This window comes from Phaenicophaeus curvirostris, chromosome Z (assembly GCF_032191515.1).
Source record: "Phaenicophaeus curvirostris isolate KB17595 chromosome Z, BPBGC_Pcur_1.0, whole genome shotgun sequence".
Taxonomy (NCBI): Eukaryota; Metazoa; Chordata; class Aves; order Cuculiformes; family Cuculidae; genus Phaenicophaeus; species Phaenicophaeus curvirostris.
In genome coordinates this window covers 22,504,524-22,531,922 of record NC_091431.1, presented here as the reverse complement: position 1 = coordinate 22,531,922, position 27,399 = coordinate 22,504,524, and the positions used below count along the sequence as shown (strand labels likewise).

At 37.2% G+C, this 27,399-nt stretch overlaps 1 protein-coding gene across 1 annotated transcript in view; it reads left to right on the top strand.

Annotated features, from left to right (window-relative positions):
* The window catches only part of FBN2 (fibrillin 2), a 145,289-nt gene that overhangs the window by 112,669 nt on the left and 5,221 nt on the right, over positions 1-27,399 (top strand). Inside the window, exons 41-61 of the mRNA XM_069881153.1 lie at positions 109-261; positions 3,585-3,653; positions 4,186-4,311; positions 5,119-5,244; positions 5,666-5,791; positions 7,061-7,177; positions 9,136-9,264; positions 9,586-9,705; positions 14,427-14,552; positions 14,770-14,922; positions 15,589-15,654; positions 15,934-16,059; positions 16,172-16,291; positions 17,526-17,648; positions 18,079-18,210; positions 21,216-21,341; positions 23,369-23,575; positions 24,138-24,263; positions 24,819-24,941; positions 25,092-25,208; positions 25,896-26,024. Of these exons, the coding sequence (XP_069737254.1) occupies positions 109-261; positions 3,585-3,653; positions 4,186-4,311; positions 5,119-5,244; positions 5,666-5,791; positions 7,061-7,177; positions 9,136-9,264; positions 9,586-9,705; positions 14,427-14,552; positions 14,770-14,922; positions 15,589-15,654; positions 15,934-16,059; positions 16,172-16,291; positions 17,526-17,648; positions 18,079-18,210; positions 21,216-21,341; positions 23,369-23,575; positions 24,138-24,263; positions 24,819-24,941; positions 25,092-25,208; positions 25,896-26,024 (2,640 nt within the window). The remainder of the gene's footprint in view (positions 1-108; positions 262-3,584; positions 3,654-4,185; positions 4,312-5,118; positions 5,245-5,665; positions 5,792-7,060; positions 7,178-9,135; positions 9,265-9,585; positions 9,706-14,426; positions 14,553-14,769; positions 14,923-15,588; positions 15,655-15,933; positions 16,060-16,171; positions 16,292-17,525; positions 17,649-18,078; positions 18,211-21,215; positions 21,342-23,368; positions 23,576-24,137; positions 24,264-24,818; positions 24,942-25,091; positions 25,209-25,895; positions 26,025-27,399) is intronic.

Sequence of the window (27,399 nt, the reverse complement as noted above, 5' to 3'; positions counted from 1 at the left end):
TCCATATGTATGCTCTAATTGCATTCAGAAGCCAGACTTAATGAATCACTATTTAGGTTATTAAGGGATTATATTTCTTAAATTAGTTGGATCTTTTCTTGCATCTAGACATGAGAAAAAGCTTTTGCTACAGAAGCTATAATGGAATCTCCTGTGAGAATGAACTGCCCTTCAATGTGACCAAAAGGGTGTGTTGCTGCACATACAATGTTGGGAAATCATGGAACAAACCTTGTGAACCATGTCCAACCCCAGGAACAGGTGAAACCTTCCGTAATAATCCCTTTTTTTAACTTTCTTTGCTGATCTGATCCTTTGACATATTAGCTAAAGTTAACATCTCAGCCCCAAAAAAACCTTTGCTGTACTCCGAAAGCAGAGTGACAATACCCTGACATCACTTGCTGGATTGTTTTGGTATGCTAAACAAGAATAGGTATTTCTTCCATATGTTTAAGTGGCAGAAATATCACTTCATATTAAGTGAAAAGATAACAGCTTGAATTGTTTGAAGACACTAGTCTTCAAACAAACCGAAAAAAATAGTTAGGAAGAACATACATATTTTCCCTCTCATCTGTCCCTAGAGACAAGGAAACAAAGTACTGTCAGGTGTCACTGAGATGAAGAAAATTAGGCCTGGAAAGTACATACTTGTCTTCCTAACTGCAACAGGTGTATGTCAGCCCTGTAGCTAAATGGATGTTTGTAAAACAGGTATCTGTAGGTAGATCTAATTATTTAGACTTTTTTTTTTTGGTGATGAGACTCTATAAAATGAGTGTGCTGTGTTTGTTTTTTTCTTTCCTTCTAATGAATACCAAGGCTTTCAGAGATCTTGTATGAACACAGAATTACTTTCAGTTACTTAGATCTATGTCAAATATCTATGCTTGTGTAGGTAAGACCCACCAGGGTGACACAGTAGGCATAAGCAAGTGTTCTGAATGCATGATTACCGAACTCCCATCTCTAAAGCTGTCACTTTGAGGTTTCTGGAAAAGCAGTCATTGGGCAATAATACCAGGGTTGTAGATACTGGCTGACAAGACTATTACTTTCATTCCAAGTGGTTTATCCTGGTGACATAAGGGAAACGGCAGATAATTTTCCCTACAAGCAGCAAAGAGGAGGAAATCAGATGAAAAGAAAAAGCAGCCTTTTCCTTCTCTTTCACAAGCAGGATGAAGGAGAATAAAGGAATGTTCCTAGCAGTCAGGAGCAAGAGATGGAAATAAAATTGAGAGAGGAAATACATGTTTCCTGTCACAGAGAGTTCATAAAATTCTTTCCCAAAGTCATTTATCTCAATGCCATAAAATTAGCATCATGATGACAAGAAAAATGCAGCAAAGTACTAGCATGGAATTATGCAATTAATATTCTTGGCTGGAAGAAAAAATCTCCTCTTAGATTGGTAAGCCTGAAGTTCTTAAAAACTTCTGCAGCTTTTAAAGATTTATTAAGACGACTCCACTGATTCTGCAAGCAGCTATGGGGTTAAAATATTTCCTGAAATATTTCAGTATTGCCTTCTTAACTCTTCTAAATGTCTTTACTGTGTTTGGAGGCATAGTTGAACCTTTTTCACCATGAAAAGAGATTGCGTGAGAGATCAAACACAAATTCCAAGTGTAAATAGTTGAATAGTTTTACTTGTGTGGTATAATCAGTTGTTCTGAAATCTGAGTCGAAGCTACACATCACAGGCAGGGGTTATAATACACTGCCCTTAACCAGTTTGATAGTCTGAGCCAAGTAGCTCATTAAAAGCATTATTCTGCTGTGATGAATTCCTCTGAATGACCTTCACATGCCAATATGTTTTTGCATTGTTCTTTATGAACAGAGTTCTGTCTTCCTTTTCCTTTTATGCTTAACAATCAATCTCTGTATTGCGTAATTTTACACATTATACTGATCATAACCATTACCACACAGACTTTAATCAGCAATAATCGTTGGTTTTTCACCCAAAGAAATGTAAAAATCTGCTTCACTACTGAGAGGTAACCAAGTATTTAGAGAGCTTTTTCATGGTTTGGTCATTTCAGGATCGCTTGACTTCCAGCAGCTTTTTTTCTTATTACGTGATCGATCTTTTTATCCTAAAAATAATATATAAAAACATGGGGTTTTAAGAGCTACCATTAAAATGGAAATGATCAAGAAACTCAAAATATAGACAGTAGGGAAATAAACTATCACCATTCTGCTTTAAAAACCATTATTTACAGGGAAACAGAAGGATTTCCTTCCTCTTTTTTTTGGTGCTGGAAGAGATGCCTACTAATTTGTCTGCATTTCAGGCTTAGAAGTTAGTTAAAGGTGGGCTCCATGTGCTTCATCTTGTTGGAAAGGTAACAGGCTTCTTGTAGGTCCTCAGCAGGATTAACAGTAGACCAAGCACTCGTGGAAGTCTCCAAATACTATCCTTCCAGAACCCCACTGAATTTTATGTCAGTGGAATACTTACGTACATTTTATCCATATTCTTCAGAAGGATATTTTGCCTTTGGCTTAGTGTCCTGAATTACAGCATGCTTTGGAATTTTTTCTTAACAATAGTTTGGAAATTTAATATTGAAAGAAGCTTATTCTTTTCCTGGAGAATTTGAATGCACGTGTGATCTAAAGGATGAGGAAGAGCACTCAAACTGGTTGTGTCTTCACACTGCAATTATTTTGCTCCCTTCAAACAAATACACTTTCTACTGGCAGTCACTACTTTGCAAATTTGACATAGTTATAGTTCTAGGCCTGTACTTTTTCATATTTCTATCTGGATCAAAGCTTACCAATGTACTGTTTTTTTTCTGGAAAACACTGTTTTACAACCAAAAGTTCATGCCGACATAGATGCTTTATAAGAAATACTTTCTAAAAAGATCTAGTTATTTCTTACATACTGCAATAATTAATAGATTCCATGCTAGAAGTTTTCTCTATCTATTGCAAATCTGCTTAACCTTGCCTGGAAAACCATGGATTCATTGATTTTATACTTTATACTGTACATTTCTCATCTTCAAGATGCTCTAGAAGAGACGATATAGAATCAGCATACTGGAACAATGCTTCTTTTTGAAGCATTTTTTTTTAAAGCAGTGTGTCCATTCTGCTTTGCAGTTTAGTGGAAACAAGCTGCAGTAATCTCTGCAGAAAAGAACAGAGATACTATAGTCAAAGAAGTCTAGGTACTGGTAAGTTACATTTAATTCTTCCACCTGAAACTGCCGCTTCAGATTCTTTCTACAGATGTCAAGAGGAAAGAGGAAAACCTTAAAAGATAAGTTAAGGAGTTTTATTTAAATCAAAACCTGAAGTGCTGCTTTCTTAAACCAGATATTTACTCATGTGGAAGCCTGCAAGGATTTGAGAAAAGAGAAATATGAACTACTGTTTCTATTTACATCCTGAATTTTCATTACAATTCCTACAGGAAGTAATTGCTCTTTTGAGTAGATTTGACTTGTGTCAGATCTTGAAAAACTGAGAAGTACAAGAAGTACAATTACTGCAAGTAATTCTGGGGAGATATATAAATATTTGCTAAAAATGCATTGTTCTCTTTTTTGTGCTAGTTGAATTCAAGAACTTATGTGGGAATATTCCTGGCTTCTTGTTTGACATTCATACTGGAAAAGCTACTGGTAAGTTTTACTGAACTTATTTTCAAGAAATATTTTGCGTAAGGTTATTGCAGGTGTATAATGATACCAAAGTGAGCATTCCATATAATAAAATTCTAATTTCATTGCGTAGTTACAATGGTGACATAAATTGTGAGATCAATTTTTGTGTAACGTATTTCTGATTTATATATTTTTTTATTTCTACATATTATAAACTTTTGGTCACCCTTCATCCTAATCCATAGGTTTGAGTTTTAATTGAAAAGATGGAAGGTTTTGGCTTCAAAAATGTTGTGGGACTTATCCACACACTTATAACAGTTCTGCATCTTATCTAATATTTAGTATTACTCTGTTTTGATCACTTCTTGAAATTCATGTAGTTTTTTTTCTCTCATAATGGATGTATGCTTAGGTTTACATACTGTATACAATTTCTGTAGATTAAAAGGAAATTCTCAACTCAGTTTTAAGCACAGTGAAACTGAAAATCCATGCAGTATGTAAAGTCATGAAGTGCTGTATTTTGACTAGCTCATCTCACTTTCAGACATTGATGAATGTAAGGAAATCCCAGGAATCTGTGCAAACGGTGTTTGCATCAACCAGATTGGCAGCTTCCGCTGTGAATGCCCCACTGGATTCAGCTACAATGACCTGGTCTTGGTCTGTGAAGGTGATTTGAAATGCTGTTATTTTCTACTTCGTTGCCATAAGCATATTATCTTAAAGGGAAGGGGAGCATTTATTTTATATGTTTTTTCAAAATGACAAATTGTAAGGTTTTTTCTAGGGCTCAGGTCTATAAATCTATTTGTGAAGTGTTTGTCTTTAATACATAGGCACATGTGCTCAATAAAATCTGTAACAGCTTTGTGTCAAGCAATTCACTGATTGCTAAATAGGAAGTAAAGAGAACGTTTCAATTTCATTTAATTTTAGGAAGGAAAGTTAATTCTTGTTCTTAAAACTTCTCAAAGAAAAGTTTCCTTTTTTTCCTTCGTGTGTCCATTCATCTACATTTTTATAGGTAGAGATATAGGTAATAGTAATTTTGAAGGTAGTAGTGACATTTTGTGATTTCTAAAGTCATTAGCATTTTCGTCATTGGTATTCAAGAGCCTTGTACTGACGTATACCTTAAAAAGCTAACAAGCTGTGCCACTTGCTATTTCAGTTACAAATGCAAATATTGTTATTCAAAATGTAGTTTATTTATGCAAATACTTACTATTGCAAAGGCACTTCAGTGGGTAAAAAGTTTGATTTGTAGGATCCTCCTTCATCCAAAAGTTGTGTTATTTGAGTGAAATCATATTGATTTTGCTTTTCATTTGCACTTACGGCACAGGAGGCTGAAGGTCAGAATACTTGTAGGGCAAAAGATTTGTCTTGTATAAGATAGTCAATACAGTCTAAATTCTAGGCAGATATAAGTGTCTTGTGATTTCTGATGTCTGAACCATGACTTTTGGTATTTCAGATATTGATGAGTGCAGCAAAGGAGACAGTCTCTGTCAGAGAAATGCAGACTGTATCAACAGTCCTGGTAGTTACCGCTGTGAATGTGCTGCTGGTTTTAAACTTTCACCCAGTGGTGCTTGTGTTGGTAAGAAATTGTTTAACTTTGCTTGTCTGTTCAAATCTGTTCATATGATCAATGGTGATTTGCTCAAAGGGTAAAAGTTTCATTTATTTTCTGTTACCTTGCATATTCTACTGGTTTACGTAACAGTTTTTACTTCATAGCCCTGTTTCTTTGTAGAAGGAAAGAAAAGATGGGGTAAAATTTTTGAAGAACCTTCTTGATGTATCAACCAAATCCTGATAGTGGTTTTGATCTCAAGGTGTGCAGGCAAGAATTTCCTATAAAATGGAATTTTATTATGATTCAGGTTGAGTTATGGATAATTTTCAGTCTGGTTTTAATAATCATAACAGATTGTAAAATCGTGTAAACTGAATGAATAATAGATATTAATAATAAAAGTCAATAATACGTACCATCTGTTTTTTTATTTTTGTTGCAGATCGCAATGAATGTCTGGAAATTCCTAATGTTTGTAGTCATGGTTTATGTGTGGATATGCAAGGAAGTTACCAGTGCATATGTCAAAAAGGTTTTAAGGCATCCCAAGACCAGACTATGTGCATAGGTATGAAAATAACATGCTTTTGTTTATGATTTGCTTCTTTGTTTGTTTTCAAAAGGGAGAGGAGGTCAGAATAAATTTTTGAGGAGGATTTAGAGACATCAAAAGACTGATTCATACATTTTTGGATTTCTGTAAAAAAAAGGATGTGAAGTTTTCCTTGGAGTGGATGTATCAGTTTGAGGAAAAATATAACAATATACTCAGAGATAGCTCTATATTGTTGAAGAATATGTTAACTTCATTTTCACAAAACTACATCATAGTGTAATACTTGACAGACAATTTATAGGAGATATCACATAGTGATGGAGTTTGGAGAGTAAAAAAGAAAGTTTTCAATTATTTAGACATTTTTTTGAGCTCACATTTTATTTGAAAAGCAGAATCCCACATTTAACGTAATTTATTTAAACGATGTGATAGACATGGTATAAGAAATAAGAAGATTATAAAATAGTCTTTCATAATCAATTCTACAGAGTTATAAAAATAATAGGTGATGTATATGGGAATTCACTTCTCTTTGATTGAAATAGCTATATTGAAATATAAATCTAGACAATGACAAGTTACGGAACTGAACCTTGCAACAAAATATTTACCTTCTATAAATAATAAAATGTTTCAGAAAGTCCACAAGAACGAGGAGAACAAATCTAAATACCTTCTAGATCCCTATGAAACTTCAGAAATAACTGAAACCCACAGGAGGAAATATTGAACTTTAATGTCTTTTAAAAATTTATGTTTCCGAGGGTTTGTAAGCAGACTTTATAATTCTGGATCTAGTATTGACATATTATGCTTAAATATGTTAATTTACTTGTGAGCAAGGACTTAAAATTCCTCTACAGAATATTTTCAACAGATTTTCATGGGCTTAAGAGTAAAATATGTACAAAAATACAAGATACTTCCAATTCTGTGACATTCAATCCTTTATTCCAAATCCTGATCACTAGTGTACATTTAGAAATTAAGAGATGTTTGTATGGAAAATAACAAGACAGAATGCCTTGAGATACTGCACATGCACTTACTTTTATCTTTGCATCTAACAGTATCTTTCATTTTAAAATACATATAAAAATGTGCCATTTAACATTTTCTTATATGTACCTGGAAGCTGTAAAAATCAGTAGTATGAATAGAAAATGTGACAGATGAAGGGAAAGACTGAAATTTAAAATATTGGCCCTGTGCACAGATAGCACATTAACACATTTCTGGGAAAATCAGTTTCCACATAAGTTTTGTTTCTCTTTGCAGATGTTGATGAATGTGAACACCATCCATGTGGAAATGGAACTTGTAAAAACACAGTTGGATCATACAACTGTCTGTGTTATCCAGGATTTGAATTAACTCATAATAATGATTGTATAGGTATGTAATGTAATCCAAACTTTATTTTCATTGCGCCTGGATTGGTATGCCAGGGAGGGTGGTATATAGTTAAAACTAAAACAGAAGAAAGGTTAGGGTGCAGTAACTTACACTGTTACCAGCCCTAGAGATTAATCATTACTATAATATTCTAAACTAAATAAAAATATTATTTACTGGCCAGCTTGTGATAATGTAAACCCTAATTGTCTGCACTACTGGGTCAATGTTACAGCCTTCACCTCCAGTAGATTTCCTGGGTAATTACAGCACGTATCCTTCACTAGTGGCACAGTCCATAGGCACCACTTGCAATAAGCATATATTATGTCACACCACTAGTGTTGGGGTCATGAATTTAAAACAATTTATTTCTTTCACCATATTACTTGACACTTACACACAGCGTGAAAGAGAAACAGTAAGAAAGCCAGTACAACTGATCTGACAAGTCTGAGTTAAACACAGAGTTTATACAGACATTGCTGTTTCCTATTCCCTAACACGTCAGAATATCTTTGGACAAATTCCTGTACAATTGTGATAAACCAAATAAAATCTGCATGGGCTTAAAAACAGGATCATAAATCTCTGGAGATCCTCTCCTTTGTGCAGGCTGCAAGCCAAAAGAGAGGAAGGTTTTACATTCCTTCCTGCTACAGAAGACAGAACAAAGTCTAGTGCTTCCTTTCTAGTTCAGTAGACATCATAAATAAGTATTTTAAAACCTTTCCTTTTCCAGGAAAGAGAAAATTGAAAACTTGTTCAAGTAAGAACAGTCTGCTGCCAAAGAATGGCAGTATTTGCCAGGGAGGTTCTTTCCCTTGGCAGTGTAGCTACCAATCTACTGCAAGGAGCATCCAGCACCTCTGCTCCGGGCTGTGCCTTCAAGGAGACCAAAGACACTTGGAGGTGTTTAAGGCACGGGTGGACGAGGTGCTAAGGGGAATGGTTTAGTGTTTGATAGGAATGGTTGGACTTGATGATCCGGTGGGTCTCTTCCAACCTGGTTGTTCTATGATTCTAAGATAACTCAGAGGCTTGGCCTTTTCCTAGCACTCCTTTTGACAGCTTACAGAGCCTCAGAGCATTATTCCAAACTATCCCAGTCCTTCAAAGGCAATTTAGCCCATCCCAATATAATACTTTAGAGGTATTTCTGCTTTTAGAACCGCAACGCTAAACCAATGCGTTATGAAATAAACTAGTAACACAGGCGTAGCTGTACTGACTGAAGCAGAAGGTACATCTCTTTCAGAAGCTGCTACTTAATGCTTCCAAGTACAACTAAGATCTTTTCAGTAAAACTGATGTCTTTATCATTCTATTCAAGTATTTTAAAACAGCGAGGTGTAAGTTGTTCTTACACCATGATGCTTATCCAGTCTCCATTTATTCTGAGACTTTCTCATCTGTAGTTTTCCTTATGCAGTGCTCCTTTAATTCTGCATTGAGTGATGCCACAAACTAATAAGCATTTTCAAACTTCATTTTCAGAACTATTATTAAGGAGAAAATCATCCTGTCAAAAGCAAATTACATAGTCCAAAATTTGAAAATGACAAAGCAGGTTTTAGGAGAAAACTTGAGCACATAGAAATCCAGATAAAATCCAGAACACTCCATGTAACATTTTCTTTCCTGTGTCTGGAGTTAGTACCATACAGCCACATGGCAGTAACTGAATGTCTCTAGATGCAGCAACTGAGGTAATGCTGCAAGTTTGAAAAATATAATACCCAATAAAAAAATAATGTTTTTTAAATAGAACATGCACCTTAATGCACTTGAGTGAGAGTTACTTTCCACTAGCTGGTGCTTGTTCTCTTGTTGCTGCAAGATTTGCCTTTCCCACAGAAATTTGTATTGCAATTTGAATGTGTGTATATAACATTCTATACGTACTATGCTGGACCTCAGCTCTTGCTTCTGGGATTTCATTTGGTTTTTTTTCACAGATATCAATGAATGCAGTTCCTTATTTGGTCAGGTGTGCAGAAATGGACGGTGTTTCAATGAAATTGGTTCCTTCACGTGTTTATGTAATGAAGGATATGAACTTACTTTAGATGGCAAGAACTGTATTGGTATGTATGATAACACACGGAGATGTTAAATACTGATAAACTGAAATAATAAAACTGTTAGCTCCCATCTAGACAGAAGCAGCACAGTCTGAGTATGTAAGTATTAAAAAAAGACAATGACTGACTTTAAAGAAAACAAAGTTGAAGTAATGGGATTTTGCAATTATTGCTTTCAAGTATTTATTATTGTATTCTAGCATTTAAATGCCTTAGAAAAAGAAAAATAGAAAGGAGCCCTACAGGGGTTTTTTATTGATAATCTTGTTTTACCATAAAAATGACATTATTCTATTCTTTTAATGCTTCCATCTTCTCCCAAAGATATTAATGAGTGTGTGGCACTACCTGGTTCATGCTCTCGTGGTACCTGCCAAAATTTGGAAGGATCATTCAGATGCATCTGTCCACCGGGATATGAAGTAAAAAGTGAAAATTGTATTGGTAAGCCAAGTTGTAGCAGTTGCTTCTGAACACTTTAAAAATTAGAAAAAAATATCTCATTCTAATTTAGTGGAAAGTAGTTGTACATCCTGATGTTTGTGAATGCTGCTAAATTTAAAGTCATGGTGACAGGGAAACAGGAAAGGGCTTCAGGAAAAGAGGTTTTATAAATGGAAGGCAAAATACTGCATTGATACTGTATTGTACTATGTTTGGCACATTAATTTATTCATTAATACTAACACAAAAATATTTATTTTCTAGAAAAATGTTATTTTATCTTTCATTCACTTTTTAAAAATATAATTTCTAAAACAAAGCAGCCTGTGTACTGGATTTGTATACAGTTCACAGAAAGGTAAGGAAGTCCCTGAAGACTGGCAGTATTGTGCCCATTTTTAAAAAGGGTAGAAAGGGTGATCCTGGAACTACCAGCCGGTCAGCCTCATCTCTGTGCCTGGGAAGAACATGGAACAGATCCTCCTAGAAGCTATGCTAAAGCACATGGAGGACAGGGAAGTGATTAGAGGCAGCCGGCACGGCTTCACCAAGGGCAAGTCCTGCCTGACCAACCTAGTGGCTTTCTATGATGGGGCAACCACAGCAGTGGACACAGGAAAACCAATGGATGTGATCTGTGTGGAATTCTATAAAGCCTTTGACACAGTCCCCCACAACATCCTTCTCTATGAATTGGAGAGATATGGATTTGATGGATGGACTGCTCATTGGATGAGGAATTGATTGGATGGTCGCAGTCAGAGGGAAGTAGTCAATGACTCGAAGTCCAGATGGGGAACTGTGACAAGCGGTGTCCCTCAGGGGTCTGTGCTGGGACCGGTGCTGTTTAATGTTTTTATTGCTGATATAGACAGGGAGATTGAGCGCACCCTTAGTAAGTTTGCAGATGACACCATGCTGAGTGGGTTAGTTGTCACACCAGAAGGACGAGATGTCATCTAGAGGGATGTGGACAGGCTGGAGAAGTGGGCCTGTGTGAATGCCATGAGGTTCAACAAGGCCAAGTGCAAGGTTTGCAGTGCAATCCGCGGTTTCAGTACAGGCTGGGGGATGATGTGATTGAGAGCAGCCCTGCAGAGAAGGACTTGGGGTTCCTCAGTGATGAAAAGCAGAACATGGGCTCATAGCTCAGAAGGCCAACCGTATCCTGGGCTGCGTCAAAAGAAGTGTGACCAGCAGGTTGAGAGACGTTATTCTCCCCTTCTGCTTTGCTCTAGTGAGACCCCACCTGGAGTATTGTGTCTAGTTCTGGAATTCCCAACAAGGAAGGATATGGAACTGTTATGGAACAAGTCCAGAGAAGGACTACAAAGATGATCAGAGGGCTGGAGCACCTCTGCCATCAGGCCAGGCTGAGAGAGCTTGGGTTGTTCAGCCTGGAGAAGAAAAGGCTCCAGGGATACCTTGTAGCAACCTTCCAGTACCTGAAGGGGCTACAAGAAAGCTGGGGAGGGACTTTTTGCAAAGGCTTGTAGTGGTAAGATGAGGGGGAATGGCTTTAAATTGGAAGGGGGAAGATTTAGATTAGGCATTAGGAAGAAAACCCTCACAATGAGGGTAGTGAGACACTGGAACTGGCTGCCCAGGGAAGTTGTGGATTCTCCCTTCCTGGAGGTGTTCAAGGCCAGATTAGATGGGACCTTGAGCAGCCTGATCTAGTGGGAGGTGTCCCTGCCCATGGCAGGGGGATTGGACCTAGATGATCTCTAAGGTTCTTTCCAGCCCAAACCATTCTATGATTCTAATTATTGGCAATCAATGCCTGAACTAAGCTTCTGGTTTCAGGGGGCTATGAAATGTTAAAAACCTTTGTAAAATTATGGAGTTTGTGGGAATAGTCACTTAAATTGGTTTCTTCTAACAACTGTTTTCTGATTTTGTGTTTTATATAACGTCTCTCAAGTGGTGAGATTCTTCTTGGAAAGTTCTGGAACTGAGTTTAGGTGTTCTTAGGAGGGCTCTGAGGTCTGAGGTATTGTTCTGCCCTTGCTCTCCCTACCAGTGCGATCAGAGCATGATCTGTCTGGGCAGCAAGTGCAGCTGGGCTGCTGGCAAGAGCGAGATAAGGCATTAAAGGACACTGCCTCTGCTGCAGTCTCAACAGTGGCTTAAGGCATTTGTCCCTGGACAAAGTTGGTACCTGCAAGGATGATGCACACAAGATTTTAGACAGCTGACCTGGAAGCCTTAGGTTTTTGCATGGTCAAAGGACAGAGTAAGCACCTGTCTCTCCACTACATTAAGAATCCTGGGTTTCAGTGTAAATGATCGGAATTGGCTGGTATGACAACCCAGACACCCATTCATCAAAATAACTCCCGATAATAGATGAGCAGCTTGTCCTTATATGGACTGAAGAAAACATGAGTAAGAATATATAAGATAGCCACTTATTCTGTATGGGTGCAGGAACTGTATCACATGAGCCTTTTTGAACTTTTGTCTTGAACAACAGGATGTGTTTTCTAAACCCCAGTGTTCTCTGATCCTTTTGTATCATGTCACCATGTTCAGTTTGCCTGCTGACTTCATAGTTTCTTTTCACAGCTGCTGTTTCCATTTTAGCAATTAGGTTTGAGATTAATTCAAATAATCTGCAGTTGTAGAATCATGGATTTAGAATGAAACTTGTCTGGTTTTCCAGAAATATTGCTGTTTATTGCCACTTCATTGTCTTGAAAGAATTTGTTGGTGTTTTTGACAGCATTAGTGACTGTAAAAAAGAATTTGTTTTCCTGAGTAAAAGGGACTTAATCATATTCTTTTTCTTAATTCTGTCCTGTGTCCAGAAAAGTCGCAGCTGTAGTTCATAACAAATGCTTAGATAAGCATATGTGATTGTACTAATCATTTGATTAATATTATGACTGTTCTTGTAACATACGTTCCCTATTACTCTCTATTTATCTTTTCTGTGAACAGATCTATAAGAATTCATTACCTTTGGCTGTAATGTCAAGGTTGGTGATAGATTGCTTTTTGAGCACATGGTGATTATATGCAGGAGAAACCAAAACAGATGGGAGCCACAGAAAAATTCTTAAATTTTCACCTACCCGTTTAATATATTTCCTTTCATTTTATGGGAATGAAGGGGAGAAGACTTGTTTATTTCCAGATTCTGGCTAGTCGCTTGTTCATCATGATCACAAAAAGGGTTTTTTCCACTAGTCCCAGGGCATTAATTACAGTAATAATCAGTACTTCAAAAGGGCATTTTTTCTTGTCCCATTAATGCCACTGAATTGCTGAGCTTTGTGTATTAGCTACTGGTACACTAACTGGGAAATCAATTATCCTTTTTTCCCTGAAACAAGCTGATTTGAAGTGTTTAATATAGTAAAAGCTTCCGGTCAAGTGGAACTTCCCCAGTCAGCCAGGACTGCTGGAAGATGATGGAAAGGGGTTTGGCCAGCACATCCACCAGCTCCCTCAATACTCTTGGGTGGATCCCATCCGGCCCCATAGACTTGTGGGTGTCTAGCTGGGCAAACAAGGCTCTGACCACCTCTTCTTGGATCCTGGGAGCCTCATTCTGCTCCTCTAACTCTTGGGTGTGTACACACAGGGAACAACTTTCCTTACTATTAAAGACTGAGGCAAAGAAGGCATTCAGTACCTCAGCCTTGTCCTCATTCTTTGTTACAGTTGTTCCGTTTGCATCCAATAGGGACTGAATATCCTCCCTCATCCTCCTTTTGTTGTTAATGTATTTATAGGTAGATTTTTTGTTATCTTTCACCGACTTGGCTAATCTGAGCTCTAGTTGGGCTTTAGCCCTCCTGATTTTTTCTCTGCACAATCTCACGTCCTCCTTGTAGTCCACCCAAGACGCTTGTCCCTTTTTCCAAAGTTCGTAGACATTCCTCTTCTTTTTGATGTCCCTCAAGATCTCTTTGCTCAACCAAGCTGATTTTTTTTCCCCACTGGCTTCTTTTCCGGAGCATGGGGACAGCTTGCTCCTGAGCTGCTAGGATTTTTACTAGGATGTATTACTTTTCTTACTTTGTCTGTTGTCTGTATATATGCAGGATGTGCAGCCCGTTTGAGCTGCACAGTTTTACAGGTACTTGGTGTTTATATTAAGTACTCTCGTATCCTGGTTTAAGTTTTTAGTAATTAGGAAGATCTGTATTTAAAAAAAAATGAATTCTCACATTTGATTAGTCATAGCAATATATTCTAAATTATGCAATTGAACAGGAACAAGTCAAATAACATGAATAATGACCAGGGAAGACTGGTAAATATAAATTTGAATGTATAAATATAATCATAGGCCTCTGTGTACTACTAACTAGATAGAGTTTCAGTTCAAGAACCAGCACGAAAAAAGCCCATCTTTAATTACAAGGAACCCTCAACATACAGATCTTTGAAAATTCATCTTTGGATGTTTTCTGTTTACAGAAAAATACTTTCCTAATCAGTTCTCCTCTGTTTCACTCTGAAAACATTTATTTAACATCTGTATTATAAATATGCCAAAGAACTGAAAATAGTATTTGGAGAGGAAAGGGCACAGCAGTGAGACACTCCAATTTGAAAAAGTTAGTGGAACCTTCAAGCTGCTTTACCTCTTGAGTATTTTATTGTTGGAGTACCACATGCTGTTGTTAAATACATGAATAAACAATCTTCTTAACCAAGGAGTTCACAGCCAGAGGATTACAGTGAACTTTTTCTCCTTTAATTTACAGATATAAATGAGTGCAACAAAGATCCCAGCATGTGTGTCTTTGGCACTTGTACAAACACTCCAGGAGGTTTCCAGTGCAGCTGTCCAACAGGTTTTGTGCTGTCTGATAATGGACGGAGATGTTTTGGTAAGTTAATGACTAAGGAATGTAATAACTTATTCTAGCAAAAAACATATACTTTGCAGAATGAGTAAAACTGAACTATGCCCTTATGAGGATTGGAAATTGTTTTCAAAATAGTGCAAAAAATACAGGCCTAACATAATTCCTTGCAGGGCTAGACAGTCATCATCTAACCAGGAAGGAGGTGCTAGGTCCACATAACTTTATTTTCCTTTTTCAGATACTCGACAGAGCTTCTGTTTCACTGACTTTGAGAATGGGAAATGCTCAGTGCCAAAGGCTTCCAACACCACAAAGGCGAAGTGTTGCTGCAGTAAAATTCCAGGAGAAGGTTGGGGTGATCCTTGTGAGCTCTGTCCAAAGGAAGAAGAAGGTATGCATCAAGCCTTTTTAGGTGGAAGAAAAGGAAGAGCACATTTGTGTTAGTGGAGGGGTTTAAAAAAACAAGTAGATTAAGTGCTTAGGAATATGATTTATTAGTGGACATTTATGGCTGGGCTCGATGATCTCAAAGGTCTTTTCCAACCTAGTGATTCTATGATTCTGTGATTAGAAGGAGAGATTTTTTTGGCATTCTCTCTTATGACCTTTTCTAGAACCATTTTCAGGTCAACAGGAGGAACAAAATTAAACAGAAGAAACTGCAGAGAAAGAGAAATACTGAGTTATTGGTTGTGCTTTGTAGAGAAATGAAGTAGTGGCCTCCATTTGTGGATCTAGCCTGCTTTAGGCAAAAGAGAAGTGCATATGGGACAGTGCCAATAATCACTGACAGTTTTCAGTCCTTGGTCTTCTCCGGGAACGGAAAGGAGAAGGCACCAAGCATGCTGACAGGGAAGCTCAACAAATTTAGTGCTTCTTCCCCAACCTAGAGACAGTGTTACTTTTGTATCTGGCAAGACAGTGTAATGACCATGATTTAAACAGTTGACAGCTTTGAAGACGTGATGTAGCAGCTTTCTGGATGGGTTTAATCATCTGTCATCATTCTCTCTTGCTCTCACTCACCCTATTTTTTTAAAAAAACATTCCTCTGTAGTTGCTTTTCAGGCTCTGTGTCCATATGGTCATGGAACTATTCCTGGAATTGATGATACACGTGAAGGTAGGTATTCTTATGCCTGATGATTTAAAAAAAATATATATACATAAAACTAGACTTGAATATTATCATATGTGCTGGCTTACTCCCCACAGCCCCTGGTGACAAGAGGTTGACCTTTAATAGATGTGGACCATTGTGAAGTGATAATTTAAAAACTACCTTTGAGTGCATGGCTAGAGACAAACAGAATAGGGCACTTCGTTTTTATAAAATGCTTTTTTAAGACTTGATACAGAATTGCATTGGCTAAGTGGTCATTTACATCTTCCTGCTTTTTAGATGTCAATGAATGCCTCGAAAGTCCAGGGATTTGCTCAAATGGTCACTGTATCAATACTGATGGATCATTCCGCTGTGAGTGCCCCATGGGATACAACTTAGATTATACTGGACTACATTGCATTGGTGTGTCCATATTTCAATTTCATAATTTATAAGCATTGTAACACTTGAATTTAAAATAGAGTTTGAATTGTGTCCCAGTTCTCTTCAGTTTGCATTTATTTATTATATACAGATACTGATGAATGTTCAGTTGGCAACCCATGTGGAAAAGGTACGTGCACTAATGTGATCGGCAGTTTTGAGTGCGACTGTCATGAAGGATTTGAGCCAGGCCCAATGATGACTTGTGAAGGTAACTTGCTCTTTTTATTATTTTTTTTTCCTTTAGTTTTTGTTCAGTCTTCAGTATTCAAATTACTTCATTAACCAGGCTATAATATATAGCTATATATATATGTATAAGAACTAGAAGGTAAAGAGTTTCTCTGCTTGAAATATGTCACGAAAAAGAAGTCCTGAATTTATTTAAGCAGTATTTTTAGTTTTTCACAGCATTTCCCAAACTGCACATTGTGATATGTTACATTATTCAGCTGTTTGTTGGAGGGAGAGGAAGTAAAACATATAGGTAACGGTAGTAAAAACGCTTGAGTTTGCAAGGCATTTTTCATAACTCAGGTGGAGCAGTTATGAACTGACCCACTTGTCACAGTTATAGTAACAAGTGAGTTATACTGAATTTAATAAACTGAAATCATACCACTGGTCCATCTAGTCCCTTATTTCATCCCTCGCAGTTGAAATGCTCATTCAACATACATGCATAACTGACAACTTTCTGTTGTTCACTCCTCTAACACAAGAGCTGAGAATATAGGGAAAACATGATGTAAACAGAGGGATGCTTTCCAGCAGAATGAGCTTAGTATCCACTTATGGATCTGTCGTCCAAGAATCTACACAGTATAGTCTTGAATCTGCTGATGCCATTTGCCTCCACAGCGTCTTGTAGCAGCAAGATCCGGAAAGGCACTACTCTACTCAAAGAAGTATCTTCTTTCATCTGTTTTAAACTGATCTGTTATTAGTTTCATTAAGTACTTATTTCCTTTCATAGTGTAGGATTTGTATATAGCCAGTCTGTTCTCATCAGGTACTGATCAGGATGCTTATTATGTTTTCTACTTACGAATTTTCTGTTTATGAATTTCTGATTTGTGGATCATTATTAGCTTGCTTTCTGAAGCAAGAATTTATTTTTTTTTAGAATTGGGAAAAAAGGTGACAGCTTTTATTAAACAAAAATACATTAAGAAATTATCATACAATAAAAACCCAAAGTAGACCTATCCCAGCTTCTTATTTTAAGCTCAAGTAGTTTCATATTTATTATGCCATTATTTTTAAGCAGAGCTTTGTTCAGTTTTCTCTGGCTACTCCAAACCAATCATCTACAAGTTTCTGTTTTGAGTTACTACATTTCTGATATTTTTCAGCTGACGAGGGAAGCACAGGTACAAGAAAACCTTCTTGGTGATTGTTTCAAAAATTAGTGAAAAATTATGATCTTGTTCCTTTCTGTTCAGATATAAATGAGTGTGCTCAGAATCCCTTGCTGTGTGCTTTTCGTTGTATCAACACTTACGGTTTCTATGAATGCACATGTCCAGTTGGCTATGAACTAAGAGAAGACCAAAAGATGTGCAAAGGTAATGACTGATGTATGAACTTTTCCCCAATTTCCATCACCCTGTACTGGCCAAAGCATAATCTGAGTATTTCTGTGCATCTTGAATTCATCCTCTCAGTGGAATCCAGCAGACAGCCTGGTGGAAGATGATTTACCTTTTTTTTTTGAAACTCATGTAGGACCAGTATCTAGTGGTTTTTTTATCAAATGTACCCCTTGATGTGGATTGTAAAGCTAGGAAAGTTATGATGTTCATCTTCAACATGACAAAATGATACAGTTCACAAAGATCAAGACAAGTGCAATTAAGTGTAGCTCTCAGACTGTTCTTCAGTGCTCTTTAGTTAGGAATATCTGTGTGTCCTGCTTGGAAAAGTGCTAGTTGTCTTCAGGAACTGAAGCTACTGGAAGGAAATACAAACACAAAATGTTTTTCTTTTTTTCTCTAGATGTAGATGAGTGTGCTGAAGGTTTCCATGACTGCGAATCAAGAGGCATGATGTGCAAAAATTTGATTGGTACCTTCATATGCATTTGTCCTCCTGGGATGACCATGAGATCTGATGGAGAAGGCTGCATAGGTAAAGCTTAGAAAGGGAAGAAGACATCTATTGAAAGATAAACAAGCAAGCAAATGAAAAATTATCTCTCTATATATACAGTAAAATAGAAAATAGCAATTCATAAAGGACACTTAAGATACTTAATGATGCCCAACATCTTAAACTTTCTTTTTTGTTTCAAGGTTTAAGCCTTATCAGGATGTAGTTGTAAATAACTAGTAAGTGTTTTAGAAGAAAAACTCTGTGGTTTTTTTACTTCCTTGTACAACAAAATCAGAAAGTTTTTTAGACACTTATTAGATTTAAAAGATTAAGTTGCCAAACAAAAGAGACCTCACTGGATGAGTAGGAAACAAAATTATCATAAATAAAAAGTTAAACTTCCTTTAGCATTAATACTCTTCATAAATAATATTGCAGTTCCTTAAAAAATTAAAACTATAAGATTCAGAAACAACACATAAAAGTCAAGAACAACAAAAGATGTGGAAACTGCCATAGTTCAAAATAATTCTCCGTCCTGTAAGTAAGCAAACAGCTTTCCTTTAGGATTTTCTCGATTATTCAGGGAGGAAAAGATAGCTACATTTTGGCAAATGATGGCTGGTATACTCAGTTACTATTTTCCCTCAGTCTTCAAGAGAAAGGGCTCAAGCCACACTTCCCAAGTCTCAAGGACTGGGATAACAAACTGCCTACTGTAGGAGAAGATTAGGTACAGGACCATCTAAGGAACCTAATGGTGCACAGATCCATGGGACCTGATGAGATGCATCCATGGCTCCTAAAGGAACTGGCAGAGGAAGTTGCTAAGCCACTATACATCACATTTGAGAAGTCATGGCAGTCCAGTAAAGTTCCCACTGATTGGAGAAGGGGAAACAACTATCATTTTAAAAAAAAGGAAAAAGGAAAATGCAGGGAGCTACAGGCTGTACAGTCTTCCGCCTGTGCCTGGCAAGATCATGGGGCAGATCCTGCTGGAAACTGCTACATGGAAAATAAGGAGGTTACTGGTGACAGCCAACATGGCTTCAGTAAGGGCAAATCATGCCTGACAAATTCGGTGGCCTTCTGTGATGGGGCTGCAGCGCTGGTCGGTAAAGGAAGAGTAACTGATATAATCTACCTGGACTTGTGCAAAGCATTCAACGCTGTCCTGCACAACATTCTTGTCTCTAAATTGGAAAAACAGGGATTTGGACCACTTGATGGATAAGGAATTGGCTGGATGATCGCACTCAGAGTTGTGGTCAATGGTTCCATGTCCAAGTAGAGGCTGGTGGTGAGTGGCATTCCTCAAGGGTGGGTATTGAGACTGGTGTTGTTTAACATCTTTTTGAGAGACACGGTTAGTGGGATTGAGGGCACCCTTGGCAAATTTGGTAAAACACCAAGCTGTGTGGTATAGTTGACACGCTGGATGCCATCCAGAGGTACCTTGACAGGCTTGAGAGGTGGGTGTAAGTGAACCTCATGAACTTCAAGAAGACAAAGCGCAAGCTCCTGCACCTGCAGCAAAGCAATCCCAGGGAGAAATACATCGTGGGTGGAAAATGGATTAAGACCAGCTCTGAAGAGAAGGACATGGGGGTGTTGGTGGAGAAGCAGCTCAGTATGAGCTGGCAGTGTGTCCTTGCAGTCCAGAAAGCTAGCCAAATCCTGGGCTGTATCAAAAGATGTTTGAGCAGCACCTCGAGGGAGGTGATTCTACTCCCCTACTCTGCTCTCACAAGACCTCACCTGAAGTACTGCATTCAGTTCTGGAGTCCTTATCACAGGGAGGATGTGGGTCTTTTAGAATGAGTCCGGGGAGGGCAATGAAGATGATCAGAGGGCTGGAACACCTCTTATGAACACAGGCTGAGACAGTTAAGGTTGTTTAGTCTAGAGAAGAGAAGGCTCTGGGGAGGTGTATAGAAGCCTTCCAGTACCTAAAAGGGAAATCCTGTATGAAGGCTGGGGAGGAACTCTTTATCAGAGTGTGTTGGTAGGACAAGGCATAATGGTTTAAACTGAAAGAGATTAAATTAGACCTTTGGAAGAATTTTTTTACTGTGAGGGTGCTGAGGAAATGTAATAGGTTGTCCAGAGACATCATGGAAGCCCCATCCGTGGAGAGTTCAAGGCCAGGTTGAATGGGGCTTTGGGCAGCCAGTTCTAGTGGAAGATGTCATGGCAGAGGGGTTAGAACTAGGTGATCTTTATGGTCCCTCCTAGCCCAAACTATTTTATGATTCAATGAAATTGTACGTTCTTCTGGTATGTAAAAAAAACGAAGACCATCCCAGAGTTCTCGGTGGACAGTAGTAGCTGAGGTTGTCATTGGCTCAGAGGAAAAACAAATAAAAACTCATCCATCTCGGCCTGAATATATTTTAAAACACTATTCCTTCAATTAAAAAAATGTCTAATCCTTATAGATTTCATGTTATTTTTTAGGAGACTTAATCTCTGTTAATAAGGATTTTGCCTTTTCTGATGTGTAATTCTGCCTTTAAACCACCTGAGGCTTCCCTGAAGTATTATTTTAAGCATCTATAAAGATGTATAATTGCATAGTGTCTCTGTGCCTCTAGTTACAGAAAGAAATACACTAAGATTGTAAACTGTTTCAGGGAAAGGATGTGCAAACTGAAATAGAAATGATTGCAGAAGAGGTTAAACTGATTCAGAGGCTTTTAATGATTGCAAAGTGATTTTTTTTTTACGGAAGTCATACCTATATTCCATTTTCCTTAAATGTTACTTACGAGGGAAAAGTTATGACTAGAATTTGCTCTACTGCATCTGTTTTCTGCTTATAACTTGCAAAGAACATACAAGGATTAAAGCTTTTGTCCTAAAATGCAGTACATAAGGAACAGAGTAGAATAGTGTTATTAGGAAAGTCTTCTCCAGACTTATTCAGTTGTTGATTTTCCACTTGGCAACTATTACACAGAATAATGAATGTATTCTGTAAGTCTGATATATTTTATTATAAGAATTTATTTAATTTTTTTAATTATATTTTTGTATAGATGAAAATGAATGCCGCACCAAGCCAGGTATCTGTGAAAATGGTCATTGCGTGAACATTATTGGGAGCTACCGATGTGAGTGTGATGAAGGATTCCTGTCAAGTCCATCAGGCACTGATTGTCTTGGTAAGTTCCTCTTTGCTATATGTTACATCTTACGTTAAAATCTAAAGGATGCCGAGTGTAAATTAGGCTTCTGAGTACCTAGCAGCTCTAATATCTACAGAAATTAAATAATGATCCTTCCTATTTAAACAAGGATAGGATATTAAATAATGATAGGAATGAGGAGCATCTTGAGAACATCAGCTGAGTCAAATGATCACGGGCCCTACATATGTCTAAATACAAAAGGATGTAAGTATGGTGCTGAGCAACACTATCCAGACAAAATACAGGTATTTTTAAAGAAGAGGTAGAATTTGGTTACTTTAGATAGAAGAAGAAACAGCATAGAGAGCAAAATTAGGTGTTCACATGTTCAGAATGTGATCTTAAATACTACCATACTGCAATTAGGCAACTGAATTTTCTGTACTTTTAATTCAGTGATTATGAATATAAAATACCAGGATTTCACAAAAAAAAAAAAGTGAGGTATATTTAAAGTCTTGAGGCAGGCCTGCACATTAAGTGGTGGTAAAGGATTTTATATTCGTCAACTTGTATTTCCTTTTCGATATGTTCAGATTTGTCATTTGCACCGTAAAACTAATTAATTTTCACCTTTTTAGAAAGCAAACAGAACTGTAAAACCTTACCTTTTCATGATCATGGTCATGTGTAGATACTTGGAAGTGTTTTGCAATACTGAAACTGTATGAGTATTCATTATTATTCTTGCATCAAAAATACTTGTATATTATCTTATGTAAGTATATTATGTAAGTATAAAATCAGCTTCCTGTAAATTGTCATCTGTAGTGTATGCTGACTTCATGGCAAAACAATAACATTGGAAGTGCTGGGTATTTCCTTGGGATTAAGACTAGATGGGAAGAAGATGCCGCGGTCTGTTAACCCCAGCCAATCATTAGTGCCAAGAAAGTCCCCTGCTTGGAGGTCATTATGGCTTCTTATAATTAATATACAATTTTCTTACCATTTTCTATAAACTACTATAAACCATACTTTGGGTTAGTTTGCTTATTGCTTCTTTTCCTTTAGGGTTTCTCAGGCCAGAACTTAATGTTAAGTTACTGGACACCCAATATAGTCTGCCTGTAGCCAAAGTTTACATTTTGCCCAATACATGTAAGAGATGCACAGATTCTATTCCTCCCACTTATAAAAGGGAAGGTCAGTTGGGTGTTGATATACATGCACATTCGGAGGGATATGAGTAATTTTAACTTCTAGCTTTGAGAGAAAAAAATAAAATCTTTAATTTAAAAACATAAATGTCTGCCAGACCATAGTTGACAACATCTCCATTTTAATTAAGAAGTAAGACAATTGATGTAGTCTATTTAGAAAGCATCACCTCTGCTAAATCTAGAGTTTCTATTAACACCGGGAGCTGGGATCCTCGCTGTCCTCAGCTGCCTTTTTGAAGTTGTACTCCTCTTTCAGGACTGACAGATACTGACCAAAAGTTTAAAAATAAAGGAAAATAGAATCATAAAGGGACAGGTCAACAACAAGGCCACATAAATCTTTTTTCCCCAACAAAATCTACAAGTGCCACTGAACAAATACTGAGTTGCATAGTTGCAACTAAGGATTGCTAAGGATTTTGTCATTTAAACCACATCAAGATTGACTTCGTGTTTTTGCTGGTAAGACAAACAAAACAAACTTCTAACCCTACTCCAAGTAAATCCAAGTTCAAATGGAAGCCAGACATACGCAGCATAGGCCCATAGCCTGTTTGGCTTACCAGATGTGCCCAAGAGCACAATTTTTCTAGAAGTAAAACTTACATCCACCTCAAACTGGTACCAAACTTTAGGGATATCTAAAATACATTTGGAATTGCAGCAAATTATCAGAAGACACAAGTATGGAAGGCTATGAAAGTAAACACAGACTGGTTGCTAATAATCTTACAGTGTTCCCATATGTTGACTGAGAGCCAGAATAATGCATCATGTGCTTAGTGGATCAGATGTTTATCTCCGATGATTTCTTATCTCTCTACTTCTTCCTTACAGATAATCGCCAAGGGTTTTGCTTTGCTGAAGTTTTACAGACAATGTGTCAGATGGCTTCAGGCAGCCAGAATCTTGTCACTAAATCTGAGTGCTGCTGTGATGGAGGCCGGACTTGGGGTAACCAGTGTGAGCTCTGTCCGCTTCCTGGAACCACCCGATATAAGCAAATCTGTCCACATGGACCTGGCTATACTACAGATGGAAGAGGTATTTGTAGTTATGAAAATAGGCAGAAAAGGGGAAATGAATACACTCACCTATTTAAGAAAAATCTGTTAAAAACATCTTTAAACAGTAGCTACAACCAGAATACTTAGAGCTGTGCAGAATTTTCAGAGGTACCAACCCAGTAACTAAAAGCTAGAAATGATCCCAAAATTTTATATGCTGTGGAGTTGCATACTTGGCAAAGGGAATAACAGTTGCTCTAACAACAGTTTCAAAGAATGCTTTACAATTAATGTTTCCACATAGGAAGCAGAAGCTAACATACATTTTTTAATTTTGGTGAAATTTTTTTTACATCATTAAACTGGTTATAAGAGAATTCACTTCTATTGGTTTTGCGTTTTGAGTTAGCAAAACTGGCACCTGATTACCCAATGAAATAGCAGGAAGGCTTTGCCAGAAAAAGCAATAATGAAAGTTTGAAGGATGTTTGACTTCGAATTCAGTTCCATTTTTAAAGAGAAAGAAAGGATAAAAGGAAGAGAAGAAAAAAAGTTGAATTTAAAACTGAGAGACATTACATTTAATGTTTTCTGTACAGATATTGATGAATGTAAGGTCCTGCCAAACCTATGCAGAAATGGACAGTGTATTAACACGATGGGCTCCTTCCGATGCTTTTGCAAAGTTGGCTATAACACTGACATAAGTGGCACATCTTGTATTGGTGAGATTCAGCATTTTAATCCTTTGTAAACCTTTGTATCAGAGTATCTTTTCTCTTTATCATTTTTGCCTCTTTTCTATCTTTCTTTTACTAACATGCACTTGTATATTTTATTTGGGGAAATTGAGAAACAAGCTATGCTGGCAGTATTCCTGTAGTAGAATGAGCACTGAAATATGTTTCAGCTGTTGTGACTGACAAGCCAGCTCACTACTTTGTGGTCTACATTTTCCCACTTCCCTATTGTTTAACACATAACAATGTACCATAATATGCACAAAAATAAATACTTAGTCCTTACATAAAAATACTAGTGGCACTATCAATCTAGTATGTTACTGTTTCAAGACACTCAGTTTGTCACTGTAGTGGCCACTCCATAGGAACTCCTCAGCCACACATCCATAGAGAAAGAAATAGGAACTCTGAATAAATGTAAATTGGGGATGTTTTCTACAACTATTTTTCTCTTAAATATACTGCAGTTCAGAAAATACCCTTCAGAGACAGACAAAGACATTGGTATAGCAGATACTTAACAGTTTCTCTCTTTAGATCTTGATGAGTGCTCTCAGTCTCCTAAACCATGCAATTTTATCTGCAAGAACTCAGAAGGAAGCTATCAGTGCTCATGTCCTCGGGGCTACATCCTTCAAAAAGATGGAAAGACATGTAAAGGTAAAGAAAAATATACACAGTAACTTTTAATTTTGTTGCACCTTGACTGAAAAAGAAATAGTTTTGAGATGGGATGTTTTTATTAAGTTAGACTATGTGTACCTCTTTAGTTGTTGACTTTCCTTAAGTAAAGACACCTCTTACTTTTAGATCTTGATGAATGTCGAACCAAACAACACAATTGTCAGTTTCTCTGTGTCAACACTCTTGGAGGCTTCACATGCAAATGTCCACCTGGTTTTACACAACATCACACAGCTTGTATTGGTAAGAAGCATTCATTTTCTTGCATTAGTTTTTGTATAAGAACAACATTCTCAATTCTCGTTAGTTTGTTTTGCTCCGTATAAACATTAATTACACAGAGCAATAATGCCATCAGTCCAGAAAACAGATTTTGTAAAGCAACAGTTATAGCTAAAGAAAAATCAGTCTACCCACAATTTGTGTTGTCTTGTGTAGTAAACAGTTGTGCATATTTAATATATGTTATTATATTCTAAGTGGAATCACACGGAGACAAAGGGGAAAAGTATTAAAATCTTAATTAAAACGTAATGAAACAAAAACAGACTGCATTTTCTTTTTTTAAATAGACACAGACACATAAATAGTCTTCAGATCTTGAGAATATGTATGAATCTTGCCAACTGAACCTTTTAGTTCAGCTAATACAGGAATTCCACATTTTCCACTTTCAAATTCTGTCAGCAATTACATATCTGGGTCTTTCACGCTTATAACTGAATTACAGCTTGCACTTCCAATCTTTTAATTCCTCAAAGCCCCGCATAATCATAAGGTCTGCAGACATTTAAATATAAAAAGCTACATTTATATTAAAAAAGTATTGCACCTCTGTGGATTTCCACCTCCTAAGAAATGTTATATGAACATGTCTGAAGTCATGCCACAATTATACCAAACTTCTTCTCTCTCCTCTGCATTTTTAAGACAACAATGAATGTGTATCTCAGCCATTGCTTTGTGGATCAAAAGGAATATGCCAAAATACCCCTGGAAGTTTTACCTGTGAATGTCAATGGGGATTTTCACTGGATTCTACTGGATTAAACTGTGAAGGTAACATGAAGGTCAGATTTTGTTACGGTGCGGATCCTTACTTCTGTGTCTAGTGAATCCTGTGATGTCAAACAGATAAAACAGCGCACCAGCCATAGCAAAAGTAAATACTAAAAAGAAATAGGAATGTATTTGAGTAATTTTCAGCACAGAGTCCTAGAATGATTTGGGTTGGAAAGAACCTTAAAGATCATCTAGATCCAACCTCCATGCCCCAGTCAGTGACACATCCCACTACATCAGGCCCCATCCAACCTGGCCTTGAACGCCTCCAGGGATGCGGCAGCCACAGATTCTCTGGGTATCCTGTGGTAGTGCCTCACTACCATCAATGTGAAGAGTTTTTTCCTTATATCTAATCTAAATATACCCTCTTTCAATTTAAAGCCAGTACTCCATGTCCTGTCACTACATGTCCTTGTAAAAAGTAATTCTCCGGGTTTCCTGTAAGCCCCCTCCTGGTGCTGGAAGGCTGCTGTAAGGTCTTCCTGGAGCCTTCTCTTCTCCAGGCTGAACCTAATTATATGTGAGAACATACTAACTGAGTAACGTTTATACAGATTAGAATTAAAAGTGTATTTTTGACTGAGCTCTTAAACAACTGTTTCCAGACTTCCATTTCATTACACTTTCAGAAGGGTAATTCATTACAGTTAAAATAAAAATTATACTGTTGAACTTCATCTCTCCCTGTTGTGCCAAAAGGGAGACACAGTTAGGAAATCTGTATTTGAGAGCTCCAGACTCTTCAGTGGGCCTTGGATAGAGAGCAAAGAAGACCTTAAAAGGCAGTATTAGGCCATCTGGTTGCTGAGAATTAGAAATGCAGAGGTATGTATCCACAAATGTATAATACCTCAAAATACTTTGATGCAGCATTTAAAATGGGAATTGATATTCAGAGCCTTTGTCTAGAGTCACAGAGCAGAATATATACAGCCAGAGTTTTAGAAAGTATTATCCTCTGCCAGATTACTTTCCTGTCATAAAGTAGACACATCCGTGTTGTCTACTTAATCCCGCCCCTACAAAACAAAACACTATATCATGTTTATTAAAGCATTCACAAGGTAGGTACACAACTAGAATATCAGAGCTGCTCTGTATGCCGTTACTGATTAAATGACAGCCTTCAGTTTGTGGCACGATGGTTTTCTGTTCCTCAGGCTTTGGGGCATCACAATTCCATTAAATTAAATTTCTTTTAAACTGTGGACAATTAGAACCTGTGATATAATGTATAATTTTCTATTTCCTACTAGAACTGCACACTGTACCTGACACATAAGCCTGCTTGTTTACAATGTACTTACTTCTTGTATCAGACCCTATTCCAGATGACTGAGTTTTGCCATTTTTTTTGGTGACTTTTTCC